The 18,524-nt window shown below is 38.4% G+C and overlaps 1 protein-coding gene across 4 annotated transcripts; it reads right to left on the bottom strand.

Moving 5' to 3' along the window:
• Window positions 1-2,666: 2,666 nt before the first annotated feature.
• Window positions 2,667-17,973, bottom strand: LOC109194281 (deoxyribonuclease-1). Of its 4 annotated transcripts, none has more exons than XM_025907072.1 (10): window positions 17,894-17,973; window positions 11,832-11,924; window positions 11,648-11,742; window positions 11,465-11,551; window positions 11,212-11,324; window positions 7,324-7,436; window positions 6,419-6,573; window positions 5,408-5,504; window positions 5,230-5,314; window positions 2,667-3,245 (listed from the first exon to the last, which is right to left on the bottom strand). In XM_025907072.1, the coding sequence occupies exons 2-10, from the start codon at window positions 11,910-11,912 to the stop codon at window positions 3,172-3,174; spliced, it is 900 nt and encodes a 299-aa protein (XP_025762857.1). In that variant the 5' UTR covers window positions 11,913-11,924; window positions 17,894-17,973; the 3' UTR covers window positions 2,667-3,171. The 4 variants fall into 4 exon arrangements, with proteins under 4 accessions (XP_025762857.1, XP_025762856.1, XP_003451897.2 ...); XM_025907071.1 differs by having other exon boundaries at window positions 17,495-17,940; XM_003451849.5 differs by lacking the exon at window positions 17,894-17,973 and adding an exon at window positions 13,238-13,396.
• Between the last annotated feature and the right edge of the window lie 551 nt (window positions 17,974-18,524).

Here is an 18,524-nt window from a genome sequence, read left to right as displayed (position 1 = left end):
CTTCAGGTTGCACCTCTGTTTGTTTCTGCTTGTTTATTGTTATTCAGTCATTTTAAAATAAAGGATATTTGCTCTTAATACTGTTTTTAGCAGACACTGTAGCAATCAGATGTTTCCGTCCTGTTAAGTACAGATTTTTGTATTCAAGATGGCACCAGTGTGTGTGACGAGTCATCTGCTGCTCTTGATTGTTATTGTTTTTGCTGTTGTTCCTGTGCGTTTTTCACTTTATTTCTAATGCACTTTAAATACGACATAACAGCTGACCAAAGTGCTGTCCAAAAATACAAAATAAAAGAACAAGAATAAAAGAATAAATCAGTACAAGTACATACAAAGGGTAAAAAGATTAACATAGATGACAACTCACACTGGATTAAAAGCCAAGGAAAAAAGGTGCGTTTTAAAAACAGCAAGACATGGAGCCTGCCTGACCTCCAGAGGCAGCTCATTCCACATTTTGGGAGCCAAAGCTGCAAATGTCATGCTCCCTGTGTCTCTCCAGCTGGCTCACTCCAGGCCACATGTTGTTTTTGTTTTCTTCCTCTCTCTCTTTCCTCACTCTCCTGTCTGCCTGGGCGGAGCTCATTATGGGCCCCTGCCTTTGACCCACACATTTGGCCTGATTACCACCTGCTGCTGCTCATTGACTGAGCTACCTGAGTTTGTGTCCCCAGCTCATTCCTAGTGTTTTGATCTCGAGTTTTGCCTGCTAGTGTTCCTGACCTGTGTCTCTTTGTATATAGATTCCCTGGACCTGTCCCTGAACCTCTCTGGAGTACCTGTTTGTCTGAAGTGGTGTGGAATGTGGAAAAGTGAGCGTGAATGGCAGAAGAGGAGCGATTGTGCGAGCGAGAAGAGGAGTGTGGCGAGCCTGTGGATTTCCCCCCTGTCCCTGGAGACTTGGACACCCTAACCCGCACCTGTATATATTGCACCGTGGAGTTTGTTCCCTTTGCTCCACACCTTGTATATATTCGGCACCATGGTTTTGTAATTAAACTTTTGAACTCTTTTTCCAAAAGGCCTGAGTCTGCGCCTGAGTCCATTCCTTCCGCCTTGACAGCAAAGGCTCTGTCTCCTCAGGATTCCTAAAATGTCTTTGGGACATTCCCTGGTTAGCTGATCTAAGAGCATGTGACGACAGCTCAGAAAAATAAGAAGGAGCAAGACCATTAAGAGACTTAAAAACAAATAAAATAATTTTAAAATGGATTCAAAACTTAATGGGAAGCCAATGAAGGGACACTAAAACTGTGCTACTAGTAGGACATAGGCGCTCATGTCTGCACAAAAACCTCTGACAGATCTTCCAGGAATGGCAACACTATTTTTCGGAGAACTGACAGGAGAGTGGGCAGTGATTTCATACCTGTTGATCTCTAATTGTCGCCATAGTCACCCAGGTAAGAAGTGAGTCACCTTTGTAGAAAACAAAACCTCGAAATTACCAGGATGAAACAAAATCCTGCTTTCTAGTAAAGGCCTCAGGCGCAGGTGTGCCACAAATTAATCGCAGTGCAGCACTAATGGATTAACAGTGCATCTGAGTGGAGAAGATATAATGTGCATGCAGGCTGAACATCCTCAAATCATATCCTCCAAAGACCCCGCCTGTTCATTATGTCATTATGTTGCCTTTTTACTATTGTTTTAGTCAAAGAGTGTATGTTCAGCAAGGTGTACATATTATGCAGCACATGCCAGGTACTGGTGTCTTCCTGTTAAAAGGGAGTTCTTTTGTCCCACCCTGGCCAAGTGCTACTCATAACATGAAGCAACTTGTGAATCAGGTTTGTTTTATTAAACATATTTTCAGTGAGTGAATAATATTAAGAAAGCTTTATGCTTTGGATGAAGGACCAAGCCAAATCATTAAAATAGAGTTAATAAAATTAAACTACTGATTTAAAATGCAAAATCAGAAGTTAATATTCAGAATACAAATGTTTCTAGTTCTACTAAATACAAAAACTTTAATTAATTAAAAGGTTCCTCGAGACATTAAAACAAAATACAGCCAACATACAAACACTGAGCTACAAAGAGAATAAAGAGGATGGCAAACAATGTTTGCATGTGAGGCCAAATTTTTTCATGTGTAAAAATCAAGGCTTCACACAACTACCTTCCTCAACAACGTCCTCAGGAATCATTTTGGCAAACACTGTGACATTACACTGTTTCCTTCCTGTCATATTTTCAATGGAAGACTGTACAGCAACAATGGCAACAAAGTGACTCATGACACTTGATTTCTTCCTAGCTTCTGTTTGGCCACAGCAATATGTGGTACTCATATAAAATGTTGTGATATGGATAGGTGTATTCTAATTTCACAAAATATCTCATCATATGAAAGCGCATTTCTGTAAATACAGTTAAGGCCTTAAAAGTTTAAAAAAATCAGTTTTTCATTTATTTGGAAAAGCAGACACTAAAATGGAGCCAAATCGAACAGGCTGATCTACCTGCTATGGCGACCCCTCAGAATAATCCCTCACGAAATACATGGTTATTCTTAAACTTCAGTAGAAACTCCATTATTCAAGTACAGTCGATTTACAAATAAAGGAGCAGTCATAAGTGGCACTCATACATTTGTTTTCTCGAGTACCCCAGCCTGCCCACATGGTTATTGTAAAAAATAAAAACAGCAAAAAAAATTTAATGTAAAAAGTCATTTAATTGCATCAGATATGAAAAAAACAGTCCATGATTATACAAATTTATGGTCATTTCCAATATTAAAATTTTTTATAAATCTTATTTCCTGCTAATGCCTTTAGTCCTCAGAAGTAAAATATTTATACATACCTAAAATACCTTAAATAGCAAAATAGCCCCAGACAATGAATGCTATCTATAGAGTAACCAAGACAAACAAGAACAGGTTCATATTTACCACTGAAGCTGTCCAGAAAACACATAATAAAACAACAATTATTTCTTACATAGTCTAACCTAATTTCCATGTAGTACTAATAACTTTACACTCATTTGTCTTTTCCACAGTAAATTCAGTAAAGAAGACAAACAGAGGTTTTTTTTTAAATCACGTTGAACCACCTGATGTGGTTTTCTGTTAAATCTGAAGAAAAACTGAGTTTATAAACTAACTGGAGTAACACAAATTTTAAAAATTAATAGCAAGATCGTTAAAGTTTAACACTAAACAGCCCGACGTCCTCTCTTGGTTGGCGTGTTGGATGCTTGTCCTTGCTTTCTTTTTTGCTCCTGTTGTCCTGTTGTTAATATTAGAAAGAGGAAATACAGTGGGTAAAATAAGTTTTGCACATGTCAACAATTTTTTAAGTAAATATATTTGTAAAGGTGCTGTTGTCATGAAATTCTCACCGGATGTCAGTAACAACCCATTAAAGTTATGTGTAATAATGAGAAATGACAAACGAAAAGGTATTGAACACATGAACAAAGGAACGGGCAAAAAGACCCTTTTAGTGTCTTTTCTTACTGTCCTTCTTCCCTGCTGTTTTTTCTCCTTTTCTTGAACTTGTCCACATCTTTCCCTTTTCTATCCCCTAGCCCTGTCTGTTCCAATTGTAATAACTGAAAAGTAAAAAAATAAAAAAATAATAAAGATCAATCAAGTGGATCAGTATGGCAAAGCCACAATGATCCACTTGGGAAAATACAATCTGTTTGGCATTTTTATTGGCCTTCAGACAATAATTCTGATTACCACAGTGCCCAACGGGACAGGAATGAAAAAAAGCCATTTAGTGCAAATTAAAATCAGCTGGTTTAGTCTCAACTGATGGCCCATAGAACCATGTTTCATTACTAAGGTGTCACACAGGAAACATCTCATGAAGGATGAAGCCAGTGAGCACACTCAAAACCTTTGCAGCCTTGTTGTTGCAAAACATACTGATAACACTGGTTACCGAAGAATTTCTAAACCGCTGAAGGTTCCAGTTCAGGATTTGAAGACTAGGTGTATGAAAGAATGGGGAAAAATCACACCTGAGCAATGCATGCGACTAGTTTCTCCGTGCAGTAGGCATCTTGATGCCGTCATCACCAACAAAGGGTTTTGTTCAAAGTATGAAATAAAATTCAGTGAGCATGTTGAAAACATTTTCCCTGTGTCATTATTAGACATAAATTATGGACATGTATACTTTGATTTCATTGAATGTGTGCATTGGATGGGCTGTTACTGACATCTGGTGAGAATTTTATGTCAATAGTACCTTTAGAAATATATTTCCTTAATTCAGTTTGATTTATACAGGGTCAAATCACAACAACAGTCGCTTCAAGGCGCTTTTTCTTAGATTTCTTATATTGTAAGGTAGACCCTGTAGGGTACATATAGAGAAAACCCCAACAATCATATGACCCCCTATGAGCAAGCACTTTGGCGACAGTGGGAAGGAAAAACTCCCTTTCAACAGGAAAAACCTCCGGCAGAACCAGGCTCAGGGAGGGGCGGGGCCATCTGCCACAACTGGTTGGGGTGAGTTTGAAAATCATAAAAAGTGTTCAATAGAGTGATGTTAAAGCTGACTGAATGCCGATCCCAGCCCAATAGCCAGTCCCTGATCTGCCACAGGTAATAAAAGCAGTGATGAGAAGTCAGGATGTAGCTTCCACTTCTCCTGGTTCATGTTTCTACAGTAGACTCACGTGGCGATTGTCTTTGGTCTGGTTTTCATCTTTGCCTTGTGTTGCAGGCTTTGTGTTCATACCTAAATACCAAATACTAGCACTGTATGTGTGTCCTCATTAGGATAGGGATTTATGCTGCTTCGTCGGATTGTAGCCTCAGGTTTATCCTGTTATATGGTATTTATGAGACATTTTGTTTAAGGTAATTTTATAGAGAATCTCAAAAGTAATGTAATGTGTAGTATAATTACTTTCTCCTGGGAGTAATGGGAGTAATGTACTGCATTACTTTTAATAAGAGTGTTCTGTGTAATATGTGTAATACATTACTCTTTTGAGTTATGACCTCAATGCTGATCATAGCATTGAGGTCATAGAGAGGAAATACCTCCAGCATGCACAAACCTTTGACCACACAGCATGTAATTAATTTGCAGAAATATATTCATTTACAGATGGTGGTGACCCTTAAAGCAGAGACAATGAGAACCCAACGATATTGATAATGGCGTCGGAATCACTAAACTCTTATCGATCCCCATTCCTGCTGTCACGTATAAATACAGTAAGAGTCAGAGATGAAAAAATAATGACCTTTTTTCTTAGATTGTCCTTCCCCAGACGCATCTTTGGTCTTCAGCTCCACCTCCACAGGGTAATGGTCACTGATGCCCAGGGCCTGAAAAAGTTGAATGACAACACTCATGGTGTCCTTTAAAATGCTAAAAACCTGTCAAATAATTTCTATCTTTGAGCTTAGAAAAAAACTCACCTCCTCATCGGTCAGGTCAAACTCCTGCTGGAAGTTGAAGGACTTGGCCGAGTTGGGGACGATGGCGTTCAGCATGGTCTTTCCATACACAACAATTCTGTTTGACGAAGAGGAGAAGCATTTCTTTTAAACAGTTAAGAACTTCATTTCTGTCTGTGTGCTGTATAGCTCGAAGCCCCAATAGTTTTATCTCTCCATTTTCTGTCTCAAATTGAAATTCACTGATGCCAATATTATTTCTTATGTGACAGGCACTCTGAGAAAAAAATCCTTCTTTAAAAATAAAAAAGAACAATTTATCCACTTTGCAGAGGATTTTTTGTGGTTCAGCACACATAAAGACCTACAATCAGACTGCTACCAATCAGCCTGATTTACAAATCTGTATATAAACCATACACACAAAGGTTTCATACGTAGATCAGTGACTCGTCTATATTTCTCTAAATGAATTTGCTCATACTGTGAATAAATTTAGAACTACCTCTGATCATGGTGAACAAATTATGAAGGGTTATTTCTTTCTCCTGTTTCTTGCCTTAGTGTTGTTGGCTCCTCTCTTACAAAAAAAAATCAGACCACATAAGTCTCATTTACTAAAACTCACTTGTGTGAATAACTTTGGGATACAGAATAGAGTAAAATTACCTCTATAAAAACACAGCTTTACTTTAAAATATTAAGAGTCTGAGACTACATACCTCCACCACAGCTATACTGATTTATTTCCTAAATTCCTGCACTTTTTTCACACAAATTTAATGTACACACAGGTAGATTTAATCAGAATTCGTGAGTCATCCAGCCTCATGTGCACGTTTTTAAAACAGACAAACCCTAACAAACAGATAACAACTAACTCTTATTTCCTTTTGGTCATTATGCACAATTTTCCAAAACACCAGAAGCCAAGAAATAGAAATTAGAAATATCCCAAAAGGTCTTGGCATTATATAGAGATGATATAAAGATCTGTAAACTCAGGCATAGAAAGTGCTATATGTGTGTCACCTGTCGTAGGTGTTATCATTTTTGTTGCTAGCCGTGGTGTCGACATCGTCATCAATGAGCCAGTTGTAGGAAGGAGAGCAGATGCGGATCTTTTCCTTCTTCTTCTTGGAGAGATATCGTCCATCAGCATTAAAGTCCCCCAAAATCATGATGTTCTGCAGAAAAATGTCAAAAGAGAGCAGAACTCAGTACAATGACAGATGTTTGTTACAGCCAGTATGTGGCACTCTAATGTCTAATGGTATTAAGGTATTCTTTAAATAACAGCACAGAGATTTATGTGGTGGGATATATTTATTATTATGTGATCCTGTGCAGAGCTGTCATTTATTGAGCGTCACTTCACTGTAGGACACAAAGATTTATGCACTTATGTTTTTAAAGTTTTCTTTTCTTTTTTTGATGAGCAAAACTCATTTAAAGACATCCGTTATCATTCTGTCTACATGGATGACAAAATCAAGTAGTTAAAAATAAATTATAATCTGATTCACTGTATGCATTAACAAGGGGTGAGATTCAGGATCTTCTTTAAAACAAAGGTCAGATAAAGTTATTTATTAAGATTCTGAATGAAGGGAGTTTGATCTGTGTCCTGTTTTGGAGCTTAGTTCACAGTTCGTTGTTTATTAGCTGCTTGGTTAGGTTTAGGAAATAAAAGTAATTGTTTAGTTTTAGAAAGATATTGTAGTATTGTAGTATTTCAGCTATTTGAAATAAGCCAAACCCTCTCTTTATTACAGAAACGAACTGTGACACAGGCAGGCTGGAGGAAAGGCAGGGTGGAGTGGGTCATCATGCATTTTTTTATTTGCTGTAACGCCCCTTGAAACAACTGTTGTGTTGAATTGGCTCTAAATGAAACTGCATTGGTCTGAATTTTTAAATCAAAACATAAAACTTACATCAGTTTTCCATTTCTTCCTGATGTCTTCAACTACATCATGCAGCTCGTCCAGCTCCTTCAGAGAGTCCTCTGGCTTTGTGTGGACTGGGATCAGGACCAGATCTTCAACAACTGAAATACATTTTTTTATATTTAGATGAGAAGGTGGAGTGCTACACTATCAGGCATCACTGTCAGGCTCAGGTAACAGGCTCCCTCTGTACAGAGACAAATTTAATTAATATCAGAGTGATGTAATTATGTTATTCTGTTCATTGAATTCCAAAACATAATATCAGTATTATCCTGACTGTTGACTGTTTGACTACTTTGCCAAGGTTGTTAGTGTGAAAAATATGCAGTAAGAATCTAAAGGGCAGAAAAGGCTAATACAGGGTATAACCTGTGTTTATTGGGCACTGACCCACTAGTGATGTCGTAGGGCTCCAGTAGGGGGAACCACACTTTTGTTTCTTATCACAGGACAGATGAGTGAAGGTGAAAACTGTGTCGTGGGTCTTTATTGGTCTCCCTTTACTGTTTCTCCTGTTTAATGTAACTGCCATACACAAAGGCCAATGAACTTAGCAACACATGTTATTGTTAAGTGTTACTTCATTGTTATTGCTAATTGTGAGAGAAAGAGGTGAATTTTGGATATTTTTTTTAGCATTTTATTTTTCAGACAAACTCTTACTGTGTTCAGTAGCTCTTGCTTTTGTTTCACAGATAGTCATCCTATCATGGTTTCCATTTCGGCACAGAGAGAGATTTACTATGAGCGCTCAAAACATAATTTCTTTACTGTAAGAAGTCAGTAAAAGTGTCAGCTCAAATAGACAAGTTAAAATGATGCGTTTGTTCCAGCTTACAGTTCATGTTATGCACTACCTAAAATAATGTTTTTGTGAAATTTATATAAAGTATAATAACTTAGTGTGGAAACTGTGCTACTGACTCTGTATTTATGTAAAGAAAATGTGGACGAGGTTGGACTGTTTCTAACTGAAGCTTAGTAGCTGCTTCTTCATCTCCCCTCCCTATGCCCCTGTTTAAAGATGACCTTTATTAGTCCCACAGGTGGGAAATTTGTTAAGTGCACAACTCTGATTAGTGTGAAGTAAGACACTGATAAAATGCCAGGATTCAGACATCAAAACTGGGGCGCAGACTTTCTGGACAAACAGTACTCCACAAATGTTCCAAAACATACCAACAACACAAACACAGTCAATGTGAGCAGTTCAGTTACTCGAGTAGGTGAAGGTGAAATCCGGCAGATACGGGACACCTGTAAATCAAAGCCCAGTCTCCAGATGGTGGGAAAGAACAGTCCTAATAATTTGTTATTGTACTTAAGTAGAATTTTTTTAGGTATCTCTACTTTACGTGAGGATTTATTTTTATGACAACTTTTTACTTTTACTCCCTACATGTTCAAACAATTATCTGTACTTTCTACTTTACATTTTCAAAAGGGACTCATTACCTTTGGTTCATCTATAGCTTTTATTCTCAGGGGTTAAAGTGGGCCGGAAGGAGTGCAAGTGTCCGTAAGTCGTGGTTGCGGTATTACAGAATAAAAAAATAGTTGTCGTAAATGTTCCTTGTAAATTCTTATTCGCTGTATATATTGAGCACCGCAGCAGTTCAGTCGGAGTTTCTCATGTTGCTTGCTTTTATTTTCTGATGGGGAACAGTAGGGAAAACTAGAAACCTTTTTGTTTGTTATTTTGAGCACTGCTCTCATCTGAAGAAAATAAACTGCTGCTTAGCACCTTTAATTGCTTTATTGCTGGCCTTTCTTGGGAGTGGTTGGAGTGGGGAGTTGCCCCTGCATGTTGGGTCCGGGTTACCCCTCGGCAATGTTCCCTCTAATTGTTCGTGTGTCTGAGCAAACACACAAACTCCCTGAGCGGTTCCTTGGACCACTGTGAGCAACATTAGACATGTGCACTGTGGTTATGCCAGCATCTCATCCATCCAAGTCACATGGTTTATTAAAAGAATCAAATTACAGCATTTACATTTATGTTAGACTACTTTTACTTAACTGCTTTAGCCCACTTACAATGAAAAATTTCAAAAACCTTGTTCATGACCTGTGCAGTATGTTAACACTATTGGAAGTAAAAATAACTTGAAGTCCAATTTTGAAAACACAACTTTCTTTCTTTTTTTATAAAGCTCTGACTTGTATTATGAGCATGAATCTGTGGTCTGGGAGAGAGTCTGTAACTCTCTGTCTGCAAAATACAGTACATAATAATAGATTAATTGTATAGTTAATTCTTCAAAAACGTAACTGAGTTTTGCAAACAACAAAGTTTTTTGCAGCTATTTATCTAAAAATGCAGCCAAGGCATTTTTTTAAATAAACATTTCAAACTATTTACAGAACAATCAGCTGTTCTGCATCAAATCTGATGCCACACAAATTATTTGTGCCACTCCAAAAAATAATTTCTGTCCACTATGAGATAAAGGAGAACAACAGCCTGATACCTGCAGGCCTGACAACAGGAGATGTATCACTGCTGTAACACCTGTAACATTCAGCAGCCGCCTCATTGTTCTGACACACACAACAAAACTATTGACTACACTACACACTAACTACACAAGACAACACACTAACTTTAGACTCCAAACACAAAACGTCGCAGATCTCTCACATCTCAAAACACCGCTGTCACTCCTAAAACTAAGGGACAATTGGTGAAAATTAGCAATAGCTATAAACTTTTGTGCGTTACATCAGTTTCATGTTTTGTACTTGGACTATGTTAAACTGCACTCTCCCTTTTAAATAAAAAAAATACCCGCCTTCCTAAACAATAAATGCCATGTTGCCATATCATTTTTTGATTGGTCAACATGGTACATTTTTCCACCAATAGGAAAGGGTGGGGGGGGTTTTGTTGGTTTTGTTTTTGCTCACAGGCGGAGAGTCCTTTCGAGCGTTTTCCTTATAAAACGCCGTTTTTACCGTTTCTTCCCGCAGTAAATATAAACAACGATAGTATTCAGGAAAAAACAAACATTGCATATATTTTCTATCATAACTCTGGTTTTACGTGGCCGATCAACACAATTTAAAAACTGGTATAAAGTCCACACTTTTTCCGTCAGCCGTTCTGTCTGTCCTGCTCACATCTCCGATGGTTGTACACGTTGTCTTTAACATGGCTTCACTGCACATCAGCCCCGTCGCTGTCAGCACATAAGGACGCTGTCCTGTCAACGATGTTGATTAGCTGCGTATTTACGAATGTGAATCGCATCATTGGCTGGAGCAGCCAGTCACCGGTCACTTACTGACTCACACTGCGAAACAACATGAATTTTTAACGTATTTATTTAGATTTTAGGTAAGGTTAGATTTTTTTGTGCGCAACGATTGCGCACGCGCGCAGCTTAGAGGGCACATTGCCCCGAGGCCGGGTCGTAACAGTAGCTTTGTCCAGGATAAGAAGGTTAGGTTGTGTTAATGTGGTGGATTCACAGCAAAGGCTCTGTGTTGGACTGGTGCACAGTGACTGTAGTGCTTGTGGTCAGATTTAGGTGTAATTTAAACTGATGATGTTTAGATCCATTCACTGAATTCTGACTTTATACCAACTGTATTCTGTCTAGTGTAAAGATAATAAACAGTGTCGTGTCAGTACAGGGGATAGACATCAGCCATTATAGCTTGTCAAACTGTGTACATCTTATTGAATGCGGTTGTGTAAATCCACAAAGAGCAGCAGGTCAGCTGATCACAGCATGTACACTAAGAAAATTAGAAATGACTGTGAGCTGTGAATCTTTTCCCTTTGCTGAGCCAATACACAGATCTTAGGGCACTTCACTTGTTTTGTTTTGTAACTTAACGCGTTACTCAAACACAGTAAAAAGCACAAACCTGTATTTGGACATTGGAAGCGCAGGACAAAGGGCTCTCTGGCAAAGGCATCTTCATCTCCAGCCTGATTATCTTCATACTGGTGTGAATCCTTCAGCGTCACTTCATCTGGTCTGAGAGATAAACACGTATAGTCAGACATCAACGTGTCTGGGCATGAATCTCACATTTTGTGCACACACATTCACACAAATTAAAGTCTGATTCACAAACCACTGATATGTTGTATTAGAGTGAACTTAGACTCACACACCTGTAGAAACAGACGTACTGCTCCTTGTAGGTGTCTCGTCCCAGTTGTTTGCTGGCAGTTTTTTTGTAGGGGCGTTTTCTGTTAGTGCTGAGGAAAACCGAAGCAACTTAAACATGCAGTTTTCTACATAAAATATTATAAATAAAATGTTAAATTCACACACTATCACTGCAGGGAACTCACTCAGTTTTGTTGAGTTCTTGAAGTAACGTTTCCATGGCTTTGCCGCTCTTATCCACCACCTCCAGCAGGACAATCACACTGTACCGAGATATGATCTGGAGGAAACACATCATTTAAGTGTTACACATTTTGTCATTGGTTTTGTATTTAAAGCTTTCTGTTGTAAAGGTAAAATGATTATCACCTTGGTGAGGTGTTTGATGACAGACTTGTTCTGGACTTTCTTCTGTCCCAGGTTCTTGCCATTAAAGGCTGCTATCTTCATTCTGACTTGATTCTGAAAGAGAAAATCAACTCTGTTTTAGACGATCAATACACAGTGTGTGATGAATTGTTCAAACTTCTGCTGAATCAAAAGAGAGGAAGAAAATGGAGAAGTGCAGCAGAAAAAAGAAGAAAGAGAAACTAAAGCTTAAACACTGAAAAAACTGTGGTTGGTTATTTTGCATCATGTATATACTAAAATAAGTCACTGATGACTTTCAAGCTACAACTTCCCAGGTGAAGGCCTCCACCTAACAGCACGGGAGCAACATCTGGAACTGAAAATGGAGAAGTTCCAGGGACTCCAGTTCCTCTAATGCGGTTTCTCATTACAGTAACATTTTTAAAAGTAAGTAAATTCAGAGAGCAGGGATAAAAATGTTTTTAGGTTTTACACTTGTTTTTGAAAAAGAAATTCTACTATCACACAGTATCGTGTCCAATGTAACTAAAACATGAAAGCCTATTATTATTATATAATATGTGATGACTGTTAAACTGTATTCTCACTGCTATATCTAAAAAACTTCATCTGAACTACCATTTTCAAACTACAGCATTAACTAAAACATAAAATCGCTTATTCCAAACTAGTCTGGGCATTCAAAGCAGTGTGAGGAGCTCTCGTGTGGTTGGGTCCTGCTCAGAATAAATGGATTCTAGTTGGGCTTTCTGTAAATTATTTATTAGCTCATGGGAGCAACTATAATGTCGTTACTTTGATGTATTGCTTTTTTCACCTTACTAGTGTTACTGATCTCTCAAAGTGCTTTTAACTACAAGTCACACACTCATAGGCAAATGGAGAACGTTCAAACCTCACACTGAAAGGCCCGGCTCGAGTTAGCTCAATGTAGCAAAAGTAAAATTATTGCTTATTTAGCGTGGAACATTTTAATGGTTTTGAATGACAGAAATAGTTTAGTATCAATAATGCATATGTAGTATTCTGAACTACTCTAAACACTTTCAGAATTGCAGCTTATACTACTTTCAAATAATAGATATCTTATGAGTAAGATCAAATACTTAAAAGTTATTTACTGCCTTTTATTTCACTTGAATAAAAACTTTTTAACTGAGCGATTCCCTGAATGCACATTAATTAACTAGCAGGATGTAACATCTTCAGCTCTTTGTCGCTGATACTGTGAGTTTTCAAGCATTACAGCAGCACAAACAGCAGTACTCAGGTTTCATTTTGACTCCCCTTATAATGAAAGCAAAAACACGTTACTGATTTTAAAAGCGAGTAATTCTAACTAATGCAGATACGTATTCACTTTATAAAAGTAGTAACACTAAAAATTTAAAAATAATACTCACGAGTGTGGCTAAAACAGCAGAATGAAAAATGAAAGAAGCGGCTAATCTGACAGCAAACAGACTGACGCTGACTTCTGCAGAGACAAACTGTCTAAGCAGCAGGAAGTTCTCAACCACACACACACACACACACGCACACACATACATACAGCATATGGAAACCACACCACGCCCGTCTGTCTTTTATCAGCAGCGGTGTTTCCTGTGTTTGCATACAGCTGAGGGGTTTATAGTCATGGTCCTGAGTCTGGTGACCGAGTGCTTATGTTTTTGATTATTGAAATTTTTTGTTTCAGTTAGATTTTGGTGATTTCTAGTTCTTTGGTATTGTTCTTTGCCTAACCTGTGTTAGAAGTTTCTTGTATTTCTGTTACAATGTTCTCCTGAGGGGCTTACTCTCTATTTTCAAAATGTTTTTGAACTTATAGCTAAATTGGTTACAATTGCATTTTTTCTTAATCAACTTCCCGTCGGTGCTTACTGCTCTTCTGCATTTGGGGGCAGTGACGAGTCCATTAACATTTAATGCTCTATGCAAAACGAGACAGAATACAGCACAGCTGTACTTGTGATCATTCTTTAAACCATTACTGGGGAACAAGTTACAGGGAGTCCTTCATCAGAGCCCCTAATCAACAGACTCCAACGTGAAGAAAAGCAAAATTTGTAGCTGCTCCATCCACCACTGTTTGTTTTACACAGAAAAAAAAATCAGCAGTAATGCTCCAGACGTTGTTTTAAAATATACAAATAAACTGTCAACTTAGTCTGATACCATGTTTAAGCCTGCTGAAGTTAATCAAATGCTGCCATCCCATTTCACATGAGGGCGATTTCTGCAGCAAGCTGGTGAATCTAAACATTTTTCAGATTAAAAGAAATAAAATAAAATAAAATACTGTGTTAATTCAGTTATATTAATATTTAAAAGAAACACTTTTGTCACAAACCAATAGACATGTACATGGACCAGTAAACCCCTGAGGCAGAGTGAAGCTCAATTTTTATGCCTTAGTTTAGATTTAGTATATAATTTTATTTATTACTTTTTTGCCTTTGCCTATTGACTGTGTGAGGTTATTTGTATGTTTATTTATGTTTATTTAATGTTTATTTAATATGGTACGGTCTTCAGAGGGATGCAGAAATTTTGGACAGGTTGTGCCCAATGACAGGAGAGAAGAAAAGAAAAGGAGAGCGACCGTCCTGCCTGACATCACTGACCACACTTTAGAAGCTCTGATTCCCCGACCAGAGTTCGTATCTAAGCCAGTGGGCATCTGCAGCAACAGGAGGCAGCTCCTTCTCCGCCTTCTCTCACCACACCTGCGCCCTCTCAGTTCTTTTTTTGAAAAGGCTTCTTACATCCATTATAGAAGTGTTTTAGGTAACTTAATCCCAACCAGATCAACCTGTTTTATAGCACAGCTGCTGGAGTCCCGCGCACTGTTGAATCCAGTTTGTTGGACCAATCAGCACAGCACTGATGTTAGGTTGGACCTGCCGGTGGAGCTGCACTGGCAGGTGTGCACACTAGAGATCAACAGGCGTGAAATCACCGCCCACTCTCCTGTCAGTTCTTTAAAAAAACAAAAACAAAACATCACTATTCCTGGAAGATCCCTCAGACCTCAGAACAGAAGTTTTCCAGTAGTTTTCCGTAAGGATTAGTAGGAAATTGTTAGCAGCCACTTTATTGTGTTTTCTGTGAACTCCAAGCGACAGTTTTTTAAATATAGTATGATATAGTAGCTCTTTTACGGTCTTATAGATCAAAGCGCTTTCATTCAGTCCTGTGGGTAACTGTTGAAACCTCATTAATTTAACTGGAGCAGCTGTGTTGCATTCATTCTGTATTATGCGTGTAACATCTTTGTATTATTTCTATAATTACAGTTTACTCTTCCATCCTTACTCATCCAGTAACTGCTGGTACATCAGTCAGCGTGATTGGTCAGAAGCTACCTGCATGTTAGGGTGATGCAGATAAAGGAAAAGATACCCTGGGTATGTTGAATTGTGTACAGGGTCCTGGATTCATTTGACAGGTTTTAGCTTGACAATTCCTTTTTCGTGTTCAGACATGACCTCTGGAACTGCCGCTGTTCTTATGTAGCCTACTACTCCCTTACAAAAACTACACAACTATGCATCAGGTGTTTACTTTTCCATCCATCTTATGCTTGTCTGGGCCAGCAACCTAAGCAGGGAATGGAACTGAATAGAATTGAATTACTTTATATTCTAAAATAGTGGATCATTGTCTTAACTTCACCAAATCACAAATAAGGTCATAATAAAATACTGGTAGTTATTACCCCACATTCTTACAAAAACATGCATATGAAAAATGTCAATATAACTATTGTATCTTATTATTCAGTACACTGTATCATGTAGCTACGTGTCATTTACATAAACACAAAATAACAATGATGAAAGAACACACCGTGGAGAGGCTCCAGACTAACAAATGGGGGTTGCACATCACATTATAACGTTTTAAATGTTGCCATAATATCAGCCAAGAGTCCTTGTAGAACGAGTTGGACAGTCAGCATATTGTTGTAAGATCAGAAAGTATAAACAGTATATTGAAGTCTCAAAAAAAAAAAAAAAAAAAAATCCTGGGTGATCAGTTGATTGTGCCTGCACAGAATTGTATGTGTTCAGTATATGAACTTACTGTAGGGACCTGAAGCATACACCACCATGACTGTAAGCTGTCTAAATTCACTGGGTAAAAAAAAAAGATGAAGTCTGAAGATTTTTTGTACTGGTCTGCTCGTTTCGGTAAATTATGTAAGTTTTTATCAATAAATATACACAATCCACCACCAGCTGACTTTCCTGTTTATATCTCGTCTCTGACAGCTCAGATTAAATGCACACAGTTCCAAAGTCTGATTACAGTTTAGCCACATTTCAGTGAAGCAGATCACATTGTTGCAACTATAATCCTGTTCGTATTTGATGTGTAATATTGGCTCATTAATTTAACTGTTGAGAGCTCACATTTGATAGAGTGATTATTGGAAGCGGATGCCCTCTTACTCGTCTCCTTAGCCGGTGTCTGATACTTCATCTAGAGCCTTGCTTTTTCCTTTTAGTTTCTTCTTGCATTATAATATCTTCCAGTGGAAGACAATGTTCACCTCCATCATTAATCCTGAGGGCAAGCATTCTCTCTTGAGTAAGTAAGCAATCATTTGTGTTGGAAACCAGTTTACTTGGTTTCCACGTGCCACACCGTTATGGGTGTTTCCTTTCAGTACCCATATGAAGATGATTAAAAAAACTCCAAAACTGAGGTATTCATCATAACAAGAATCTTAAGAATTACATGAGAAGAATCTTTAAATTACTGGCTGTATAGCAGTGCAATTCAAACCTGCATAACACACACAGACACACACACACACACACACACACACACACACACACACACACACACACAGAGTCAGTAGCAGATGGCTACACCCCCAGTAATATTTAGGATCATTACTAGTAGATCTGCACTGGGACAAAAAAAAAATCATCAGCATTTTTGGTCCAGGCGGCTCACTGTGATCAGTCAAAGCAGCACACATAAATAAGTGCAAATATTTGTACAATTCCACAAAGCAGTGGTAAAGCTGAATAGTACAAGCAAAAAACTGAAATAGAATAAAACAACTGTCATATAATATTCAAATTCTACTTCAAAAACCTGGCTTGATTAGACAGAAAGAAACAGGACTGATGTCAATTAAATGTTTTATTCCCTGAAAAACAAAAGAAAAAATAGTTAAACCTAGTTACTAATAGTCAATGCTATATTCTCTCTAATTACACTTTCGGTCTTTTTCTTGCTCTGTTGGTGGAAGTATGTGTTGAATCGTGGGGAAACAAGTGTGTCAGCATATCAGGCAAATGACAGATTACCAGTTCAGCCCTGTATGTAAGGCCAGAAAGTACAAATGGGTGCTGTGTTCATGCTTATTTAAAAATATAAAATTGTTAATCAGATGATAACGTTGCCTCTAAGAATTTCGTATTAACCCTCGGGAAGCCGCAAAGTCTTCAGGCGCTCCTTCTGTCTGCACAAAGATCTCTGAGGGTTTTTCCAGGAATTGTGATGGGTTTTTTTTTTTTTCCCCGGAGAACTGACAGGACAGTGGGCGGTGACTTCATACCTGTTGATCTCTAGTGTGCATAAGATACTGGGATGGACCGCGGCAAGAAGTGAAACACATTAGCAGAAAACTTCGAAGTTACCTGGATCCGACGAAATCCTGGTTCCTGGTAGAGGTCTCAGGCGCAGGTGTGCCACAGGATAAACTGGTTGGACTGTCACCGTGTCAAACAGTAACAATAACAGACTAACGTCTACTCCAACAGCCCAGCAGATATAAAGTGTATGAATTATTTGTAGGGCTGACCATCCATAAATCATCTGCAAATATTTACCGAACAGTTTAACGTTGGCCAGATTATAATGATCACACCATTCTTCTTCTTTTAAATCAATAACAGTGCACAACAACGAGCAAAGAAATGCATTTTAAAGATATCAAATATTGAGCGCGTTTATTTCTATACAGCTGTTTGACCATCAGTTAGGCCAGTTATAAAACTATGTTCAAACCAAAAATGATGAGTTCAGAAGTTGCATACCGGTCCTGGCGTTTTCTCAGAGGAGGCAGTCGCTACAACAGGCGGCCTCTACAAAAGGAACAGCGTATCAAATGAGACAGATACCTGTGACAGCTATGCGCAAGGAGGAGAGTGTTTTTGTTAGCCGAGAATGCGATTGGCTACCAATCAGGCAGTTAAAGGCAACGCCCAGGTAAAAAAAAAAACATGGACTGTCTGCCACACGGAAAAAGCAGAGAACAAAGAAAAGGGCTCAGCAGCGTCGGCAGGTAAACTGTGACTGACGGGAGAGTTTCTGCATCCCAACAGGAAACTTCTGTGCTAAACAGCGCGGTTAAAGAAAAGCTAGTGCACACGGTGGAGCATTTAGCAGATAAATATCTACATATTTCCCCCAGGAGCGGTAAAAACAGACAGAGCTGGAAAAGAACTAGTGTTCTTGGCTGTAGCTCAGGTGGTAGAGCAGGTCAGTTACTAACTGGAAGGTTCGTGGTTCGATCCCAGACTCCTCTGGTCTGCATGCCAAATATCCTTGGGCAAGATACTAACCTCATGTTGCTCGTGAATGATAGATAGTAAGCATTTAACAACTTAGAAACTGTGATTGGGTGAATGAATTAGTTGTATAAAGCGCTTTGAGTGCTCAGATAAG

Source organism: Oreochromis niloticus, linkage group LG5 (genome assembly GCF_001858045.2).
Source record: "Oreochromis niloticus isolate F11D_XX linkage group LG5, O_niloticus_UMD_NMBU, whole genome shotgun sequence".
In the NCBI taxonomy this organism is placed as follows: domain Eukaryota; kingdom Metazoa; phylum Chordata; class Actinopteri; order Cichliformes; family Cichlidae; genus Oreochromis; species Oreochromis niloticus.
The sequence above is the reverse complement of the archived record's forward strand: the minus strand, read 5'-3'. Positions and strand labels throughout refer to the sequence as shown.